Source organism: Branchiostoma floridae, unplaced genomic scaffold (assembly GCF_000003815.2).
Source record: "Branchiostoma floridae strain S238N-H82 unplaced genomic scaffold, Bfl_VNyyK Sc7u5tJ_1574, whole genome shotgun sequence".
NCBI classification, from domain to species: domain Eukaryota; kingdom Metazoa; phylum Chordata; class Leptocardii; order Amphioxiformes; family Branchiostomatidae; genus Branchiostoma; species Branchiostoma floridae.
Window position 1 is genome coordinate 103,055 of NW_023365769.1, and position 19,169 is coordinate 122,223.

At 39.9% G+C, this 19,169-nt stretch overlaps 2 protein-coding genes across 7 annotated transcripts in view; one reads left to right on the forward strand and one right to left on the reverse strand.

Annotated features, from left to right (window-relative positions):
* Positions 1 to 9,845, forward strand: part of LOC118408336 (putative sodium-coupled neutral amino acid transporter 11) — a 64,080-nt gene extending 54,235 nt beyond the window's left edge. For 3 of the 6 annotated variants that reach the window (XM_035809023.1, XM_035809026.1, XM_035809027.1), the window contains 11 exons: positions 143 to 201; positions 414 to 489; positions 2,168 to 2,233; positions 2,930 to 2,962; positions 3,507 to 3,613; positions 3,898 to 3,971; positions 4,227 to 4,297; positions 4,860 to 5,021; positions 6,625 to 6,737; positions 7,152 to 7,289; positions 7,689 to 9,845. In XM_035809023.1, the coding sequence (XP_035664916.1) occupies positions 143 to 201; positions 414 to 489; positions 2,168 to 2,233; positions 2,930 to 2,962; positions 3,507 to 3,613; positions 3,898 to 3,971; positions 4,227 to 4,297; positions 4,860 to 5,021; positions 6,625 to 6,737; positions 7,152 to 7,289; positions 7,689 to 8,024 (1,235 nt within the window). In that variant the 3' untranslated portion in view covers positions 8,025 to 9,845. Of the gene's footprint in view, positions 1 to 142; positions 202 to 413; positions 490 to 2,041; positions 2,108 to 2,167; positions 2,234 to 2,929; positions 2,963 to 3,506; positions 3,614 to 3,897; positions 3,972 to 4,226; positions 4,298 to 4,859; positions 5,022 to 6,624; positions 6,738 to 7,151; positions 7,290 to 7,688 lie in introns of all 6 variants that reach the window. The other 3 variants (XM_035809024.1, XM_035809029.1, XM_035809028.1) reach the window with 3 other exon arrangements.
* A 419-nt stretch (positions 9,846 to 10,264) lies between these two features.
* LOC118408337 (CCR4-NOT transcription complex subunit 9) lies at positions 10,265 to 16,482 on the reverse strand. The gene is made up of 9 exons (XM_035809030.1): positions 16,312 to 16,482; positions 14,978 to 15,096; positions 14,220 to 14,340; positions 13,458 to 13,545; positions 12,996 to 13,102; positions 12,425 to 12,520; positions 11,872 to 11,970; positions 11,228 to 11,319; positions 10,265 to 10,940 (listed from the first exon to the last, which is right to left on the reverse strand). Exons 1-9 carry the CDS (start codon positions 16,339 to 16,341, stop codon positions 10,778 to 10,780), a joined length of 915 nt encoding a protein of 304 aa, XP_035664923.1. The 5' UTR covers positions 16,342 to 16,482; the 3' UTR covers positions 10,265 to 10,777.
* Between the last annotated feature and the right edge of the window lie 2,687 nt (positions 16,483 to 19,169).

Here is a 19,169-nt window from a genome sequence, read left to right on the forward strand (position 1 = left end):
GAGTTTCTTGTCAATAAGATTGCTCAATATCTTTTATATGATAGAATTTTTCTTTCAACATGTACAGATAACACTTTGTTTTCTTGATATCATAGATGGTTGAATGACTGTCTAAATAAAACTTCTGGTCCATCTTGCACAGACTATTCAGTGATTCTTCTTATACGTGGTGGGAACCTATCAGGCACAAAAAATTATCAGGTAGGGGATTGTTGTTGCAGCCTTTGGTTGAATTATAGTACTGTTGTATGATAGTGATAACATTATTATCAAAGTTATTTGGTGATATTAATTTAATATTAGACATTTTCCACTCGAAATCATGATCCGAATGTTTCATTTTCTTCCTTCATTATACATGGTTAGATTACACATAAAACGTATATTCAGAGCATTATATCATGCTTCTACAGGACCTGGTTCGAGCTGCCTTTGGCTTCCCAGGGTTTGTCTTCCTGTCCATAGTCCAGTTTGTCTACCCTTTTATCGGTAAGTGTGTGGGAGGGAAAACAGCAGACATGATTGCACTCCCATAGGCTGTAATCTCGTGCTAATTGTCTCCGGCTCTACAAACAGCCGGGTTAGATTGCCTGATTTCATGTACAAGATGTATCTTTTAGTTTGTGTAGTTTGTGTACTAAAGTTTGGCCTAATGCTGTTATGCAAATTAAACCATATGCACACCAATCTGTCAGTGTCTGCCCAGCATTTAATATCAACCTTGAGCTTGCTAAGCTTAATATAACCTTGAGGTGTTAGGTATCAAATTTGTATTAGTTTTGGGGTTAGGTAGCAGGAAAAAGGTTAAGCCAAATGAATAAATGAACCGTACACTGCAAAAACAGTGATTTTCAAAACTCCAAACTTTAATGACAATGACAATAACATTAAGGTTAAAACTCATACAGAAGTATTTGCAGAAAGTCAGAAGAAGAAATTGCTCGTGGATGCAGACAGCTGTATGCCAAAGAAACCCAATCTGCAACGACCTAGAGATTGGACTGAAATATTGGTTATGGAGTTAGGTAGTAGAGAGAAGCTTCAGCAAAACAAATCTTATAGTAACACTACAAAATAAGGGTGATTTTCAAAACACATTAGCGACAATGACAATAACATCAAGTTAAAGCTTGTACAGAAATATTTGCAGATAGTCAGAAGAAGAAACTGCTCGTGGATGCAGTCGTATAACAAAGAAACCCAATCTGCAACGACCTAGTGATTGGACTGAAATTTTGGTTATGGAAATAGGTAGTATAGAGAAACTTAAGCAAAATTAGAAATATTTGCAGAAAGTCAGAAGAAATTGCTCGTGGATGCAGACAGCCGTATGACAAAGAAACCCAATCTGCAACGACCTAGTGATTGAACTGAAATATTGGAAGCAATTGCGCCTCATTAAGTTAATGGCAGGGGGGGTAATACGCTTGTAAATTGCAGAATAATGGTGCTGCAGGTCTCTCTAGTGGAGCGTTTGTGATTAAGTCAGTTATAAGCTGATTAGAAATGACTGGGGGAATGATTGCTTGACTTAAGAAGCCCAGCATGGTTTGTGCACAGGTTCTAGTAATATTGATTCTAAGGCTGTAAGGAGGAACATGACTTGGAACAATTCAATTGGTAAGGATTTAAGACTCAAGATACAAAATCCTAGAGGTTTAGGTCTATTCATTGTTAACATGATTCCTTTTTCCTATAGCAAGCCAAACATGGGTTTGCTTATCTTTACCTGAGTATGATATACCAACTATAAAGCCATGATTTAATCAGGATTCATAGGGTTCATACTTTAGTTTGCAAGTTTGCACTGCAATCTCCCTCTCACAACAGGGGTAACTGGGGTATCAGGGAAAACATTGACAATGACATTTTTTTTTCATAAATTAGTATCGCTTTACTCAAGCCTTGACTTGTTCTTGGATCCTCACAGTTGATTGCAATTCTTTAAAAGATGAAAAATGCATGATCATGAATCATTTTATCAAACACTGCTTCCTAATAGATAGGTATTCACTGTGAGTCGTATTCTTCCCTGAACCAGCAATGATCAGCTACAACATCATCACAGGTGACACCATTACCAAGGTCATGGTTCGAGCTGCCAGACGTAAGTATTCTCTACATGTATCTGATTTCTTTTGTTACCTTTTCTTTTTGTTTCTTTCAGCCATGATTAGCTACAACATCATTACTGGAGACACCATCACAAAAGTCATGATGAGAATTTCTGGAGGTAATAAAATCTTTATATTGCATGGTACTGTCTTTTCTTTGGTGCTTGCATATTCATTTTATGGTTTATTGTAGAATTTGTGAAATACTGCATTTACTAGAATTCATTTACTGTTTAAGTATTTTATCATGAAAGTTGACTGCATCATGAAAATTTTCACAATTTTCCTACAAATGAATTTTCAAAATTAATGAAGTGATATCGGAAAGATTTTATAGCGTGTTGCAGTATTGTAATATTGGTAAAGTACAGACTTTAAAACACCTTGGCTGTTACCAATTTTGTTTATTTAGAATAATATAAGTATTCTTTTCCGTACGTTTTGTATGCTTTTTCTTCTTTTACTGCTGAAAAACAGTGGATGCTGTTTGAAACGTCTAATAAATCATATGCTTATGTCCAGTGGTAAAGATCTTACTTACATATCTAAACATCCTGGATGACTTATCTTCACAAACGTATTGGTTAAGTAGTGCTTTTCAGAATCAAGTAATAATGGGGACAAGATAGTTCTAAATACTTCTGTATGGCATAATTACCTTTTCATATCAAGAGAACAATAATCCATTTGTTGCCTCTAAATTTGTCATACCTGTCCTTGGTGCTGAAAGTACAGAGTCAGACACTTTTCTATACCCAGCATCACTAGCTTGTGCTCATTTTGCCTAACTGTGCAAAAATGTGTTGCATTTCCAGTGGAGGTGGATGAGGAAACTGGGCAAGTCTATGGTACAGTCTGAAATGTGTCCCTACAACTGACATGACTAAAATGACTAACTATCAAATTCTCAGTAGTATAGCTTCTACTCTTGGTGCTGTTACCCTGGAATTCATAGAGCTTAGAAATAATGACAAATTAATGAAAAAAGTCATGAGTTTCACATATTTACTCACAATCTAAAAGTTTGTTGTTACTCCTTACACGAATAACTAACACTCACATTCATACTTCAGATGCCTGTTAGCCAATACTAGTTAGCCAACTATCATCTTTCATTATGCAGATAATAAGCTACGAGTGAATGTGATTTGCAAAGTTCAATATAAAAACCAGCATATTATCCTTCCTCTGTAATACTTGATCAACATAGGCAGAAATATCCCACTGTTTTAACATGATGGACATGCATTATTGGAAAGGATAGATGAAAATCAAAAAGCCTAGAGACATCTTAACAAAGACACAGCCTCTGTGACCAAGTTCCATGGCACTACATATGTTCATTTCTAGAGGCATTAATGCCTTTGAATGTTTCATATGTTTTGTTACCAGTCACAGAGACCAACATCCTGGCCAACCGTTACTTCATCATCTGTCTGTGCACCCTTCTGGTCACACTGCCACTGTCTCTGTACCGCAATGTTGCAAAACTGGCAAAGGTAAGTTCAAGACCTTCACATACTCCAATGATGTTACTAGGTATTATGTTGACATTTGCATATCAGACTTATTTGTAGTTTTTTCTTTCTCAGTATAAATGATCATGAGGTTCAATTTACAGTAAATTATCAGCTAGCACAACTTGTATGTTTTTATAGATGGTAACGATAAGAGAGTTGATGTTTTTTTATTGCACTTCCTTCTCCACAGGCCTCCCTGTGGGTTTATGATATAGACGGATTACAGAGAGTTGATGTTTTTTATTGCACTACCTTCTGTACAGGCCTCCCTGTTTGCCTGTCTGCTGGTGGTGTTCATCATCATCGCAGTCATCATTAGATCCACAGACATGCACATGTAAGTCTCATCTACAACAGTTACAGGGCTTCTGCATACTTAGACGTTTCAGCAGCAGCTTAACAGTGCCCCCTTACAATATTCTTACATACTGCACTGCAGAGTGTAGCAAGTGCACTTGACACTATCAACTATCCATAGTTGACACTAACCCAGACTCTATAGAAAAAACAACTTTGAGGTGGTTTAAAACAAAGATTGAGTTAGTTTATTGTTCTGTTGATCCTAATCACTTTTGTTGTTGACTTTTTCCAGCCCTCCTACAGAAGATGCCTACACCTTTGCCAAGCCAGGATTTGCACAAGCAGTGGGCATCATGGCTTTTGGTGAGGCAAAAACCTCAGAGTCTGTGCTTTGTCCTGACATTATTTGTAACATTCATAGCCAAAAAATTGTAAATTTGCATATCAAATCTCAGTGGTATCTACTTCTCTAATAGGTATGAGTTATTCCAATTTGCTGAATTGTTAATTCAAAACCCATTTTGATACTGTTACTCAGTCACTGTGTACAGTTTATTATTTTCAAGTCAAGGCCAAGTTTCCCTACATTACCACTATCTTTAATACCTATAGTATGTTTTCTCTATTACAGAATGCCCAGATATTGCATGATTTAATGTATCATGGATCTACCGGTGCAATAGCTGAGTGGGTAGAGTGTTCACCTTGCATTCCGTAGGTCATGAGTTTGATCCCCGGCCGAGTCATTGAGCACTGAGCATTCAAAAAAGAGAATGAAAGTTGAACTCACAACACCTGTGGACAAGCCCCCCTGCTGTAGTGATTGCACAAAGTTGTGTGGCCAAGGGCCACTGAAACGGAGATGGGTGCTACCTTATGCACCATCTGGTTCTGGAAGAATGAGAATCCATATTTATCCCCACAGCCTTCGTCTGCCACCACAACACCTTCCTGATCTACGGTTCGCTGGAAGAGCCCACCGTACACCGCTGGTCCATCGTTACGCACATCTCCGTGGTCGTGTCGTTCATCGCCACTGTCGTGTTCGCTGCCTGTGGATACGCCACCTTCACAGGGTTTACCCAAGGTCTGGAACCACTCGCTTTATGCATGGTGTCTTTTTTGACTCCCCTTAAAAACTCTGACTGCTTTCTGGTTATATAGTCAAGAAAGTTTAGAAAGCTTCTTGATTTAGACTAAGTCTTGAAATAATGAACAATTCACATGTGAAGGGAGATTACTAAACCTCTTATTCTTCATTGTTTGTAAACTTAACACTGTCAGAATGATTTTAATCTGATTTACTGAAACACAACATTTTTTTGTATTTTCACTGTCAACCTCTTTGGCCCTCCTCACAATGAATTGACCTGTGACCCCAATGGTGCCCGGAAGAGTGTACTGCTTCTGGTCATTGATGATTAATGTGTGGCTGACATTAAACATTATGTATGGCCTCTTCCCTCCCTTATGCAAGGGTCAGATTTCCAATCTGGGGCCCGGCCAGGCAGTTTTAGGGATTAGATAAAACACAAAAAAAACACAAAACATGCCTTAAAGACCAGAAATCTGGACCCAGGGTCCACAATAACCATAAAACTATATAGATGCTCCCTGCTGAACTCTGCCAGGAGGTTTGAAAGCTGAATTGACCCTCCAGACCACATAAACTAATTAGAAGCCATGGGGAGTCCAGCCAGTGTCTGCTGCCAGGAACAAAGGGATGGTATTACGACATAAGGTTGAAAGTTATTAGCATATTAACTGTCAGATCTGTTTGAAAAAATTTTTCCACTACTTGTCAACAAAATGCTGTCAAACAAAGCAAAATGACACATTAGCTTGCTGCAAGGCTAAAGACACCATACCATATTTTCTACAACATTAGGTTTGAAGGAAGAAATTTCAGACCAGTGTTGAAAATTCAAAATGTTGCCAGATTTCTTGTGCCTTTGAATTCAGTCTAGAAGTACATCTGCACTCTTTCCTGCACTCTCTACCTTTGTCTGAGTTACTGAATGTCAGTATCATTGCCATTAGGATCTTGCCTTTCAGAGGCTATGTGGTATCTTGTTTTGAAATAAGAGCTGTCACCCTCATTGTATCTATATAGAATAAGATCATTTATTTTGGTAAAGATTAGTCCCTCTCAAATTTGTATTTCTTTTCAAATAGTTATGAGCTTCCTGTTGGATTTTGCGTGTCTCCAAATAGAACTTGTAATCGTAGCACCGTCTTTGCAATGTGAATGAGTAAAATTGCTTGTACCACCAGCAACAAGGGTATAATATCTCAGTGCCCCAATGTTTCCCTTCCACAAAGTTCCAGGCTGGGCTTAGTGGGTCTGTGGTCATTACTTCACATGATTTCTGTTTAGAGAAAGCTTACAAATTTACTTTTTATGTGCAAACAAACTAAAACTCTTCATCTATCTGTAACTATTTGAACTCTACAGACTAGGTATGAGCCCTGCTCCAGCACCCTTGTTCACTGTATGAGAGCCTGTTGTAGACTGAACCCGGTAGTTTACGTTAGCCGAATTTATTGGGTGATTTTATAGTACCACCTTGGTCTTTAAAATGTGACCCTAGCATAGCTTAGTAAATAAATGGTCAATTCAATGAGGCCATGTTGAACTTAAGATTATTTATCTTGTTGTAGCAGAGATGATATTTGTGTGATTTTCCCAGGCGATGTGTTGGAGAATTACTGCCATGAGGATGACCTGATCAATGCTGCCAGGTTCTGCTACGGTGTCTGCATCATGCTGACCTTCCCTGTGGAGTGTTTTGTTTGCAGAGAGGTGAGACTTACACCAAGAAGGTTAAATGTACTCTGTGACTGCTTTTGTATTCAAAGCACTATAATGATACCTAATTATTTCCACGATAAATGGAGATATTGTTTTGGTTGTGTATGTGCCACTGTGCGTGCGTGCGTGCGTGCGTGCCTGCATGCATGCAGGCGTGCACATGTTTGTCCATCCCCAAAAATCTGGATTTCACATGAAATTGATGAAAATGTACTACTGTAAGCATAAAATGACAGATTTAACAATGAAAATTATACAACACTGACTCCCAAGCTATGAGTGTAAAGGAAATCGAATTAAACCTAGGGACAGCCCTGTATGGTTTTGTAATTGGCTTTCTCTCACTCCAACTGACTGTAGAAGTTTGTGACTGTTATGTCATGTCCATCTTTGTCTTTTATTCAGGTGATTGAGAATTTCTTTTTCCAAACTGCACAACCCACAACTACACTGAGACACGTGATTGAGACCGTTATCATCGTGGGGGCGACTCTGGGAATCTCATTGGCTACTGACTGTCTGGGCATCGTTCTTGAACTGAATGTAAGTGTGGAGATAGAGGATATCGGGTTACAGGGGGCAGCCCTATATTCCCTATATTCTAACAGCCCAATGTTCTGTCGCCCTCATGTTTCAATAGCATACTCCTACATTTCGAAGCCCATATGGTCCAAGACCTGTGTTTCGACGCTTTCATTTTAGGGTTAGGGTGTATCGGAACACTCCATGGAGGGTTGTAACCGATGTACATTGTACTTCTGTACAGGTTAGACTTGTACAGGTTAGACTTGTCAAAGTGGCTTTCTCTAAAGTGAACGAAGGAAAATTGTGTTACAGAACATTGATCCAAAGATAGCTTACCTAGTAGGAACAAAGTATTTTACAGTAAATCAAAGACAGGAAACTGCTCTTTAACAAATGTACTGGACTCACCTGTTGCAGGGCACCCTGGGAGCCACCCCGCTTGTCTTCATCCTCCCGGCTGCTTGCTACATGAAGCTGGAGGAAGGAAAGGTCTACAGCGCCAAGAAGCTCCCGTCTCTACTCATCGTCATCACCGGGGCCATCGTCATGGTGATAGGGTTTATCATGGCCGTCCTCAGTCCGCAGGGGTGCTCGCACGGGAAGGAGATGTCCTACTGTCACGCCAACGACGTCAACGCCACTGATTTTTCCACCTTCATTCCCAGTACAGAGATGCTTGCCAGTAGCACTGTTGCCTCTATGGTCAGCAGTACTACCCCTCCGTTTTCCAACTTCTCGTCATTAGGACCATAACTTATCACTCTGACAAGATTCTATCTAACTTATATTGTTGTGTATGTTTGTGTATGTCAGTAATCATATGGGAGAATAGATTATGATCATGATTATGGCCAGTACCTGTATAAAAAATATCTTATCATGAAAGTTGAATTCTCGTATTCTTCTGTGTTGTTTAGCACTGAAGTTGAACACTTGACCAGATGTAACTGTATGAAAAATGGATACAGTTTGAAGACTTGCTGAAGTGTCCTAAGTAGACTGACCTCTAACCCCAAAAAACTATGAACCTTCCTAACATTTGACCCCCACATGGGGTTACATGTTGCTTAACAAAGAAGCTTGCTGGTCATGACCCCATCTTGTCCAAAAGGTTACACAGGCTGGTTCAAGGTTATAGCACTACTGAAGATGGCGACTTTGGCAGAAATTGAAGGTATCTACATACATTTGTATCTTTGCTGTATATGTGGAATTTAGAGGCTCATTATCACTTATACTCAAGAGAGAATGGACTAAATTACAAGTTAGTATCTAGACAACATTTGTTGTGTTTGTAGCATGACCAAGTGAGTACATTGTACATGTATGCTGGGTAACATTGTAACAAGTTAGATTTACACATATTATTACAGTATTCATATGTACTTGAATTTGCTTATTTGTGAACCTCATTTTCAGCATGGTGCAGGTATTAATGCCAAGCAAAGCTATCATACCTTACTAGATTAGCTTAATTCTGACAAGCTAGTGCTAAATGAGATGGAAGAAAAATTTCTTTTATTGAAAGCAATACAATCAGAAGTATCAGTATTTGGCCATTTAAAAGATTAAGGTACTGAGATTAAGGTTTTCTTCTCAGTACATAAGTCCTTGATTGTTCTCCTATTCAAACATTTTGTAAAAGTGCAGTTGACTTAGACAATGTACGATGTTTCAAGTGCAGACAAAAGTTTTACAACTAAAATGCCACTGCAGTACTTTTAAGTTGCTTTAAGGTTACTACCCTGTGGATAAAGGTTACTTCCCTGTGGATATTGTGAAGCCTACACAGACCAAGGACGTTGTATGAGATAACGTCCTTGCACAGACAGAACCTGGATTGCATAATGTGGTAAAGAGTAGTGCTTTAAAATCAAGAGTACATGATTGTTTGATAAGTAAACTGAAAGACCAAGAGGGCTTGAGGACAAGAAGACAGTATATATGTATGAACATACCGCTATTTCTAAAAGGTGCTCTGTAGAAAGGTCTGGGTCACTTTCTTGTAAAGTACAACTGAGCTACAACTTCTAAATGGCCCTTAAGCTGTGTGGACTTATTGCCAGTCTAAAATGTAAAATACAAATGACATGACGTAGGGTGCTATGGTAAACATACCAGTCAACAGTGAACTACATGTGTATGAATTTCTAAGGTTACAGTGTAAACAATTTCTATTGCTTCATAAAGCTTGAATGCAAGCTTGCTTTATATCAACTTAAATGTGCCATAGGTAGCTGTGTTTTGTGTAAAGCTTTAGAGTGTATGGGTAACGTTATTTATCAATGAAAAGGAATGGCTGGTTGTGTTGTGAACTATTGTGTATATAAAACAATTCTGGAAATTAAGCTAGCTTGTTATGTGAGATTGTGACTTCCTGATATAGAAATATCCAAGACTCAGAACTGGTAACAGATGAAGAGATTATGTTTTCTGCTCAAGTGCAATCTGCTCTGTGAATAAAAAAGATTTAATGATCATGAGGATAAATGCATTGCTTATGATTATACATAAGCTGTTGATTCTTCAGATACGTGAAAGATGTGGGAGAAAAAACAATAAATCTGCACAGTATGAAAAGTGTCATGCCTTCTTTTGTGTGCATGTGTGATGTAAATTTTGGTATGAAAATGGCAAATGGGAATACACTGTCAGGCATTTTCCTAAAAATTTTCATACATATTACATGCGTCTATATTTTGCACTGGGCATGTGTGTGTGTGTGTGTGTGTGTATGGGGTGCTATTAGTTCTTGTGTGATATTAAAGACGAATGACATTAAGTTCGGTAAGGACAGTAGCTTGGGAATACACATGAATGCTTAATTGTTCTTTTTCACATTTTTGAAGCAGTTCTTTGAATCAATTATTCTAAAAGATGTATCTCTGGCATTCGAAGCTAAATTTATCTACTGCTTCAAAATATTACAAAACCTGGTTATGCTGTAACATTATAAAAAATCAATACTGACACACAAAGATAGCCAACAGAGGTAAGATTTTCACTGCACATGACGTTTATTGACCAAATCTGTACAGGCCCCCAAAAAACTCAAAACTGAGGTCTCCATTCTGAATTCTTGAAACCTTCAATTAGAAATGTACATTGTTGCATCGTTTTACAAGATGTTATTACATCTCTGCACGGGTAGTTGTAAGTAAAGGGATATGTCTGAATAATTTGCACCATGAACTTTTCTGTCAGTTAAAGAAAATCTACCCCTATCCTCATTGTAGTTAGCTCCAAAGCAGGCAACCTGTAAGTGAAATTTGGTCAGCACCACTCTCCTGCTGGGGGAAGTTTTTTGTCCTCACTTAGACAAATTGTCATACCTATACAGTCTGTATATGGCATTCCTGGTAACTGAATGTACTTATGATCCTTAGTGAACATGTCCTAAGCAGATACAGCACCAGTTTACTGCATGAGAGCACCCTTAGCAAGAGAAAGGTTAAGTCCTCTTCACCATGGGATGACGTCTATGGCACAAGATAGGGGGTGGGGGACTACTGTGGGGGGAGGGGGATGCCTGTGGGGGTGGGGGCCTCCTGAAGGTTTTTCACCAGCTGAGCCAGCCAGCGTTTGGTGGAGTTGTCGTCCTTCAGTACAGCCGCAAAGGTTGTGTCCTTGAGTTGGTCGGGTAAGCATTGCCGCAGCGCCTCCCGTGCTCTGTGGGAGGAATTGCAGGTGTCAGCCAATTCGGACCACTCACAAACTTTTGGACATTTGGACATTTAATGCTCAGTCATCAAAGAACTCTAAAGATTAACTGAATATCATGGCATACCTGTGTAAAAATCTGTACAATTAATTTTTAAACCAAATATATATTTTTTGGGCCCCTGTGCCCTGGTATTATAACCTAATGAAATGAAATTTGGTACAGAGGTGCATTGGACATGCCCACAGGACTCTGTCAACACTGTTTTGGTACAACAATAGTAGGAAGGTCTTACCTGGGGTTGTCTGACAGTCTGAGGTAACAGCGCACCACATGTTTGAGGAGACGGGCGGAGGGCTCTTTAGACAGCTGTAGCACCATCTTACCCTAAACAGAATACAGAATACAACTGAGTGTAGTTTTTGTCAGTCGAAACAGCATGTGGAACAGGACAAATTAAAATCTTACATCATACACAAGATAGAAGGCTACTGAGTGATAGCCACTTTCTACAAATAACATGCTGTCTGTCTACACATTGGCACAGCCATGCTTTTTCATACTTTGGTAGCTGCATATGTGAGCTTATTACAGAAGGAATATGATATGCCACTTTCTAGGTGCAATGGCCGAGTGGGTAGAGTGTTCGCCTTGCATTCGGTAGGTCGTGAGTTCGATCCCCGGCATACCAAAGACTCTAAAAATGGTACATGCTGCTTTCTCTGCTTAGAACTAAGCACTAAAGAGGAAGAGTATGGAAGTTAAACACACATCACTACCAGCTGACCAGCCCCCTGCTGTAGTGACTTGCACAAATGTGTGGCCCAAGGGCTTTGAAGTGGAGATGGGCGCCACCCTACACATCCGTAGATCCATGGGCAAACTTTAACTTTTTAACTTTAACTTTCTAGGAGAAGTAGACGTAAGTACAAGCCTTACCAATATCATGGCTACATGGGAGAACCTCTCGTAAGTCTGACAGATGTAGGACAGGCCTGTCTCATCCAGCAGGATCTTCTGCAGGATAAATGTTGCAACCTGGAAAAAACAAACTGAGTTACATTTGGGGCCACATCCTTGTCAACTCTAGAAAGGGTAATGGCAGATAACTTGAATAACATGAATACATTTTGGTATTGGGTGGGCCGACTACTCTCTCTCTGCAGCCAGGGGCTCAATTGCGAGGAGCTTACAATAGGCTAAATCGCAATAGGCGGGGCTAAATCACAAGGGTCTGGAACGAGCTGTCATTCGGCGCCACTCAGGTGACCTCAATGCGACAGTAATTGCCACAGGTGCGGCCATGGGACTGTAGGTTTCAAACCACTCACACCATGATGGAACCCTACAGCACTCTTTTCAGTAAGTGCGGTGGGATCTCCAACGTGCTCAAGGTGTGGCTCTCCCCAAACACAGGACCTACATTTAACATTCTATCTGAGGGATATTTTTCACAATTGTTACAGTTTAGTTTTTGAGTGGTGTTACTCACAGTTTTGGAGAGCTCGCTGCCTGACTCCATGATGCGCAGACACAGTGGAATGATCTCTGTAGTTAGCAGGAAGTTGATCACCTCCTGTTCATCAGTCTGAAACACAAAAAGGTTTGCAAGTCCTCATCATCAATTTTTCAATTGCATAAAACCTTCAAACTTTGGGAAACAACTTCTTTTTTAAAAAACATTTTGACTACTCAAAATTGAACCAAACTGGTACATGTACCTATCATCTTTTCTAGCACAATCATGTAGTCAACCCTGGTCTCAACAACTACTTAAGAGACAAACGAAAATAGTTGGTAACTGGGGCGTACACTCTAGACAAGATGGTCTTATCTATGTGAAATTGCATGGGACTATTTTAATGTGGCTTATTACAATAGGTGCGAGGTAGTTCCCTGCCAATGTTCTACAGTAAACATGCATCTTGCAATGAAAAAACAAAGCTTAAACAAACATGAACATCTCATCTACCGTGCAAAATCTACGCACAACTTTTGTGTCTATCAGTTCATCCTCTGCTATCACAATACAAACCCTTATATTCATTCATCAGCCTGCTTACCTTGACTAAGGCACCAATGACCCCCAGACTGGTGAGGCGGAGGTACTCGAAGGGTCGTGTCTTACTGACAGTGTGGAGGAAGGGGTACAGGAACAGGGGGATGTGAGCTGGGGGGTGGGGGGTGGAATGAAAGACAGTTACTGGTATTGATATAAATTTATCAAACAAACATCAAAGCTGTTTAACAATGCAAACATGACCTAAACTTATGACACTTCGCACAAAGATATTGAATCTACTCTATGTTAGCTTGAGGAGAACTTAGATGTCGATGTTTATTTCATACCAAACAACAAAAAACAAACACTGATCTATGCTCCACTTTTTTCTTAATATGTATAGTCAGAACAGTTTAGCCCTTTATCATACAGAACTTGCAATTTGTTATCTTTTTTTTTCTTCATTTTTTCTGCCCTCCATTTTAAGTAGTTTTATTACACCAAAGTATAAACACAGACATACCTGCCAGGAAGGCTGATCTTGTTTCAGGATGTGAGGCCACACACTGTAACAGTGCCAGGGCATTGCAGACCCTGTTGGACTGGTGTGCCTGGGTGGGGGAATATGGAACAATGTCTTTTAGGCTACTATTACATCCTCACACAGGTACTTTCAAGAAAGGTGCACCAGCGACTGGCTAGGACCCAGTTCCAGTATATGGACATGGATGGTCCTTGTATCCATAACCTAAAAACTGAATGCACCCCTATAGTATATGTATGTAATGTGCTCATATGCATGTGATACATGACACAAAATACACCACTACAGGTAATCCTTGCTTAAAATATAGACTTTAGGTCAAAACCTCATATAGAGTACATCTTACAAATGCAAAATAAGATGCTAGAAACTGAGATACACCAAAACAGTTTTTTCCACAAATGCTGAAGAAGGTCAATAAAGGTTGGACATCATGGTAATAAGATATGCCAAAAAGCAGTTAAAAGCAATTGGATATGATTTTGGAATTAGATGGTTCAGACAACCATCCAGTGTCTTTTATCAGTGACACTGAAGAGGTCTTGGAAAAACTCTCTCAAGAAAGATCTCTCCAGTGTCACTGAGGAAAGACACCAAATGGTTATCTGAAATGTCTGATTGTTTCCAAAATCATATCCAGTTGCTTGAGTACTAACTGCTTTTTGGCATTGAAGAAAGTTTTCACCCATGAGTTGATGCCAAAAGTGTTGTCACTGTCAGATCTGAGAAAGTGTTCCTTACTGTAAGATGTGGGGGGTTGATGGCAGGGTAGATGTTGACTATCTCCTGCAGCAGGGCTGCCACGGTACCGAAGGAGTGCCACAACATGGGGGCCAGGTCCGACACAACCTCACGCTTCTTACTGTGGTTTTAAGAGAGAAGTGATGTTTTTATGAATACCCTACTGGAACTACCCTAGTATCTACCAACATCCAAATACACAATCAGTTTATCAACACATACATTACATGACTAGCTGTCGTGACACTAGGAGGACGTACCTGTATTTGCTTGTACAAACACACCACTGCTACTAGTACATGTAATGATGTATATGTAATGTTTGTATACATTTGTACGAGCAATACATCCTCAAACAGTCACCAACTCACCATGGCTAATACAGTATCCTCGTTTATGCATAAGCTATTTTATGAACTACTAGTATATGTGCCTGCAGCTACGAGTATGAGCATACAGCCTAAAGGATAAGGAAACTGACGGTCTGCACTGTGCAATATGTATTGACTACATGATACATTAAACGTTGGCATTTTTTGGCACCGTATCACACCTTTTAACTGAACAGAGTTGTACCTCAGCTCCAGTAGTGCATTCTCCCTTGTCTCAGGGTTGGTTTTCACAGATAATTAGGTTCAGGTTCAGGTCCCTGATTCTCTGAACCTGGATTGTACCTGTACCTCAATTTTCTGTACTGGTACCCACCCCTATTAAGTATTATCACAATATATCACACATTGAACTGAACAGAGTCGTACCTCAGCTCAAGCAGTGCATTCTCCCTTGTCTCAGGGTTGGACAGCTCCACGATCCACTGGTAGATCTTGTCCCTGTCCACCTGCTGCCCCGCAGCTGCAGCTGCAGCCACCTGCTGCGCCTGGTGGAGGGGAAGGGGGGTGCAGAATTAGCTGTCAGCCAGGTTTATGTTTCTAGCTCAAATCCAGTCCTTCTTCTCAAATTCACTCCAAAATGGGCATGTAACACGGGGACATAGTCTGAAACTTGAGGTAATCCTGGCCAGGAATAGAGTTAGAGCTCAGTCTTTTAGCATCAGGGTAGTAAATGACTGGAATGCCCTACCACAGAATGCAGTCTACCTAACTTACTAAGTCTGTGAATGCGTTTAAATACAGGTTAGATAAACTGTGAGAGAGTGCAAAGAACAAACAACAAGAGTGAAGATCGGGAGCTTACAGGCATTGGGCCTGCCATCATCCCGAGGATGGTATCAAAGGTGTTAGGAAAGGAAAAAAGGAAAGTGATCTCAATCCAGTTTAAGCTCAATGAAGAGCTACAGTATTCTTCCACTGGTTGTGACAGAACAGACAGATGCTATGTACAGTGTAGTAGTTACAGGTTCATTGTACCAGGGAAATTCCTGTAGCTCTTTTTGACAAGCACAATGAACAGTGGACCACAGATTAACATTTCGTCCTAAGCACGTTCTATTCCAGTAGCGTACATGTTGGGTGAGCAACACAGCTGGAGTCAAACTCATGGCTTGGAGTTCTTGAGGCAGGGCCGCTTTAATTTACTCAACCAAATTATAACCATTTTGGAACTGCCCATTTGTAAATAAAGAAAAGAAACTTCTAGTTTGCTGTCTTCGTTACCCTCTAAAAACCCCACTGGGGTGTCGCTGAGCAGAGGGCTATATCTGAATATAGTCTGGAATCCTCACAAAGAAAATGCAAGCCTGCATATTCAGTTTGGCTACATCTGTACTAGTGATCGCAGCTTTTGACGTTTTGTTGGTCAGAAAAAAATTGTCACGGATAATTTTGCCTGAATAAGCTTAACAAAGAGTGATCAACCGACCCAAAAACCATGAGGCTCACCACAAAGAGCCACATGCTGTTTTATAAACCTCACATCACCATCTACACTGATCACAATACATCTAATGGTCTGGAGTGTGCAGGGAGAAGCTAGAAGTGCAAAAAAATTTGAGCGAAAAAAATTTATTCATCACCCCCCTCCCCACACCAATGGTGCAAAATCTTTCGAAAAGGAACGGCCACAAATGACCTGATACCACAAAACAGAGGGGATTTAAGTCGTCTGCAATAAAAAATATTCTGTTTTAACTTACCTGCTGCGACAATGTGTGCATTTGTTGCATAATTTCCGCCGTATTTCACGATGTTTGGACGGATCGTCGCTTTCAAAATGCGGAGGTGAAAACAACAACCCAGCCTCTCAACACAGGAAGTAGATGTGACGTCATGCACGACCCGGAAATACTACGTATAGTGTGGAAATATGTCAGCTTACCGATCACGGTCAACAGAAAGAAGAACTTGTTTGCTGTTGTCGATCTGTACTCTACTGCTATCGATGTACTGCTATAAAATTCCATAATTAGGAAGAAAATGGAGACTCTAACAAAGAAAGTAAACGTAACCCCATTAACGTTACTAAAATAACGTTGCAGTTCTCAATTTCGTCAAAGGGGGGCGATTGAAACACAGGGCATAACTAAATTTGAAAGGATAAGAGCTATTTCGATTTCTCCTCGCAAGCTACCTCACATAGATTTCCTATTTGGAAAGTTTGACACTGGAGTGAGGTTTCGATTAAACTTTTCAGTGAATTGACATAAACCTTCAGCAAGAGTTAAGTTGTCCTCTAATATCACAATTCATATAGGAAGAAAATAGAGAATCTATCAAAGAAAGTAACGTTCATTTAAACGTAACCTCAAAGATAACTAGAATAACGTTGCAGGTCTCATCTTCGTCAAAAGGAGGCGAATGAGAAACAGGATATAACTAAGTTTGAAAGGATGAGAGCTCTTTGGATTCCCCCTCGCAGGCTAATATTAACTCACATAGATTTCCTATTTGGAAAGTTTGACACTCGAGTGAAGTTTTGATTAAACTTTTCAGTGAATTGACATGAAGTTTTGTAACAGAGAGACACAGCCTTTACAGATCCATTTGTAAGAAAATGGTTGGTTTATGTCACACATTATAAATGCATCCAATATTCAATAAAACAATCTATAATGGGCCTGGTAGGAAAGTTTTTCCCTACTACAGATGTACTTCTTTCCTTTAATTTACCTTAGATTTATCACCACAAGTCAGGCGTTTATCTTTTCTTCTTCAGTCCATGACAGAAGCATAACATACCTGACTTTGACAGTTAATGCATGACTTCGATTAATTATAAATAAAGAGGATGGGTGGTACGAGCTCAGACAATGTTGCCTCCTTCGCAGTCTTCTGACGGCGCTGGCGTTTACTTTTTTGAGGAAGCGATCATTCGGGATTTCCAACGTGGGCTAAGGTTCTCTAATGCCAAAATAGGCAATTTCCCTCTCCGGCAATACTATTCACCACTCTAAGCCCCTGGCCCACACAAACTGATATACAAAAGGTAGTGCTGCGAAGGAGGGTAAGAAAATGGCTGCACGGTGGCACTTTGACTTCAATGGTTTTATAAATATTAGATTGCCATATATTGCCATTCAAGTGGCACACGTTAACATGGTAAATCTATCAGACTTAATGTAATCGCGGACAGGCAGATGGACTTTGCACATATCCATGTACGTTTTCGCGCATCAGGTTAGGTTCTTTCTCCAAGGCCATTTTCTTATCATACAAGTCACAAAAACATCACGAACCTCATGCGTCGGAAAGCGTGAGTGATCTGACAAACACGCTTCCTCACTTTCCGGAGATCAATAGAGATGCCCTTTTTAGATAATTTCCTGGATTCTGTCAGCTTGTGCTGGCGGGCGTGGGCTGATGTGCCCTTTGAAGAGCAAACGTTGATACGGTATGGCCGCCTACTTAACCCTATTCAGACCGGGCTTTTTTGGTCATCCCTGGACCGGGGGGGGGGGGTCTTTTGAGGCCCTCCACTTCTAAGTCCTATAACTCTAAAACGACGTGCCGTAGGGCCACCAAATTTTCAGGACAAAATTTCGACATAATATCTGACAAGTATGTGACGTTTGACGTTACGTTGACGTAAGATGACGTAATTATGACGTCATCAATTTGATTACATTGGCCAAACCCATGAAAAATGGGTATTCTCAGAAAACTTCAAGTTATGCTACAAAAATGTAACAACAAGTGCAGATAACAGAATAGTAATATTTATTACGACTTGCGTTGCCAATAGCAACATCAATGACGTCAGTATGACGTCATAAAATGACGTCATGCACATCTAAGATACGAGTTGGGCTCCGCCATATTATATCCACCATCTTGAATTTTTGAAAATACTTTTTTTGCAACAAATAATCACAAAGGGCAATGGAAAGAGACTAAATTCATTCATTTAGATGGTTTTTGATGAAAAAATACCAGGTAGTTACAAATTTTAATGGATAATTATCTTGTTATTATTGATTTGGCCATTCGGTCCGCCATCTTGGATTTTGGGCTGATGACGTCATCAAATTAGCATAATTTATGCATATATAATTATGAAAGATATGCTGAATAATATAAGATGTTATTTATGTAACAAAATCGCAGTAATATAGCAAATAAATGTGAAAAATACATAGTTAGAACCAAAAATAGTGATTTTTGGCAAAACTGCCTGTCAACAAACGGTTGCCATGGCAACAAGAAAAAATGGAAAATTTGTCAAACTTCGCAAAATTGTTGCCAACAATATTTTAGGAAAACTCACCAAATTTGGTGGCTCTAGCGTAAGCCGTTTTGGCGTTATAGGACATCGAAGTTAGCGCGGGCCTCAAAAGCCCCCCCCCCCCCCCGGTCTGAATAGGGTTAAAGTACCTGGACTACGTGATAAGTTGCAAAGCGCTGGGTAAATGTGGTATCTCACTGCAATTGGTGTACCGGTGCGGTATTGCGGGGGTTCGAAAGATTACTCAGCGATTTTTAGAGATAATGAACGAATTTTCTTACGTTTAGTGTATTTCGTTGTCTTCTAAGTCATACTTTTATGTATACACAATAT

What these genes read in the sequence shown, in the direction of transcription:
- LOC118408337 (XM_035809030.1), bottom strand. Translation starts at nt 16,341, where the DNA reads ATGCAACAAATGCACACATTGTCGCAGCAG. An exon ending in TCAACCCCCCACATCTTACA is followed by an intron (nt 13,546 to 14,219) that starts GTAAGGAACACT and finishes TCCCCCACCCAG; the next exon opens with GCACACCAGTCCAACAGGGT. An exon ending in CCCATGTAGCCATGATATTG is followed by an intron (nt 11,320 to 11,871) that starts GTAAGGCTTGTA and finishes TATTCTGTTTAG; the next exon opens with GGTAAGATGGTGCTACAGCT.